The sequence below is a fragment of the Phalaenopsis equestris genome, unplaced genomic scaffold (assembly GCF_001263595.1).
Source record: "Phalaenopsis equestris unplaced genomic scaffold, ASM126359v1 Scaffold000400, whole genome shotgun sequence".
NCBI lineage: Eukaryota > Viridiplantae > Streptophyta > Magnoliopsida > Asparagales > Orchidaceae > Phalaenopsis > Phalaenopsis equestris.
In genome coordinates this window covers 9,562-10,441 of record NW_018164842.1, presented here as the reverse complement: position 1 = coordinate 10,441, position 880 = coordinate 9,562, and the positions used below count along the sequence as shown (strand labels likewise).

The following is an 880-nucleotide window of genomic DNA, read 5'->3' as shown; positions in this document are numbered from 1 at the left end:
GAGGATGTAATCAACAAAACAAAGCTTTAAGAAGATCTACATTTGAATGGGGGAAATAGTTGTAAGACAATTATTTATTGAAGTTAATCCTCTAAATTTGATGAAACATACTAGACTCCTTCAAACAAAGAAGATCACTTTTTGAATTCTCAACACTCGTGGATATTCTAAACAATTTTCTTGATTAAAAAAGAAATAGGAGCCAAAAAAAGAACCTTAAGCATATTATAAGTGGTACAAGATTCTTCATCCTCTGTGCTGAGAGTATCTGCCAAGCGTTTGGGATCAGACCTGAATATAGTTCAAGGCAGTGCACTAGTTACAAAATGGAAGATACCATCCCCATTAAATTTAACTAAATCAAAAAAGAATATAAAGGTAGTAAAAGGACATCACAGCAAAAACTGATAAAAAAATTAAGCATATTTTGCCAAGAAAAAGAAAATGAAAAATAAACAACATGCAAAATTCCTGTTGTTTTTACCAAAATTCGCTGACAGATGTTCCTCCAGTAGCATAGCTGTGAGAGGAATTAACAATATCCATAAAATATGCCGCGATGGCCTGAAATGTTAAAATAATTGCATCTGTAACTTTAGCAGGAAGATAACAAATAGAATAAAACCAATAATAGTAAGATATTTATTCATTCCAACGTGACGATATTTCACCTAGAAGAGACATCTGAGACCCACATGCTTCATGTACTTGAGTCGATCATCAAATCAATAATATAAAAAATATTAGAAAAATCCCAGAGCATTGAAGTACCGTATCTTAGGAGTGGATAATCACCGCAAAAGCTCTGGCATGACCTTAGACATTGAAGAAACTAAACGATCTAGATACTAAGTATGATCCCACATTATTTTCAAGTAAA

At 32.5% G+C, this 880-nt stretch overlaps 1 protein-coding gene across 1 annotated transcript in view; it reads right to left on the bottom strand.

Annotated features, from left to right (window-relative positions):
• Positions 1-609, bottom strand: part of LOC110026762 — a gene marked incomplete at its 5' end in the record, with an annotated part of 12,203 nt that extends 11,594 nt beyond the window's left edge. Inside the window, 2 exons of the mRNA XM_020727863.1 lie at positions 216-291; positions 485-609. Of these exons, the coding sequence (XP_020583522.1) occupies positions 216-291; positions 485-609 (201 nt within the window). The remainder of the gene's footprint in view (positions 1-215; positions 292-484) is intronic.
• Between the last annotated feature and the right edge of the window lie 271 nt (positions 610-880).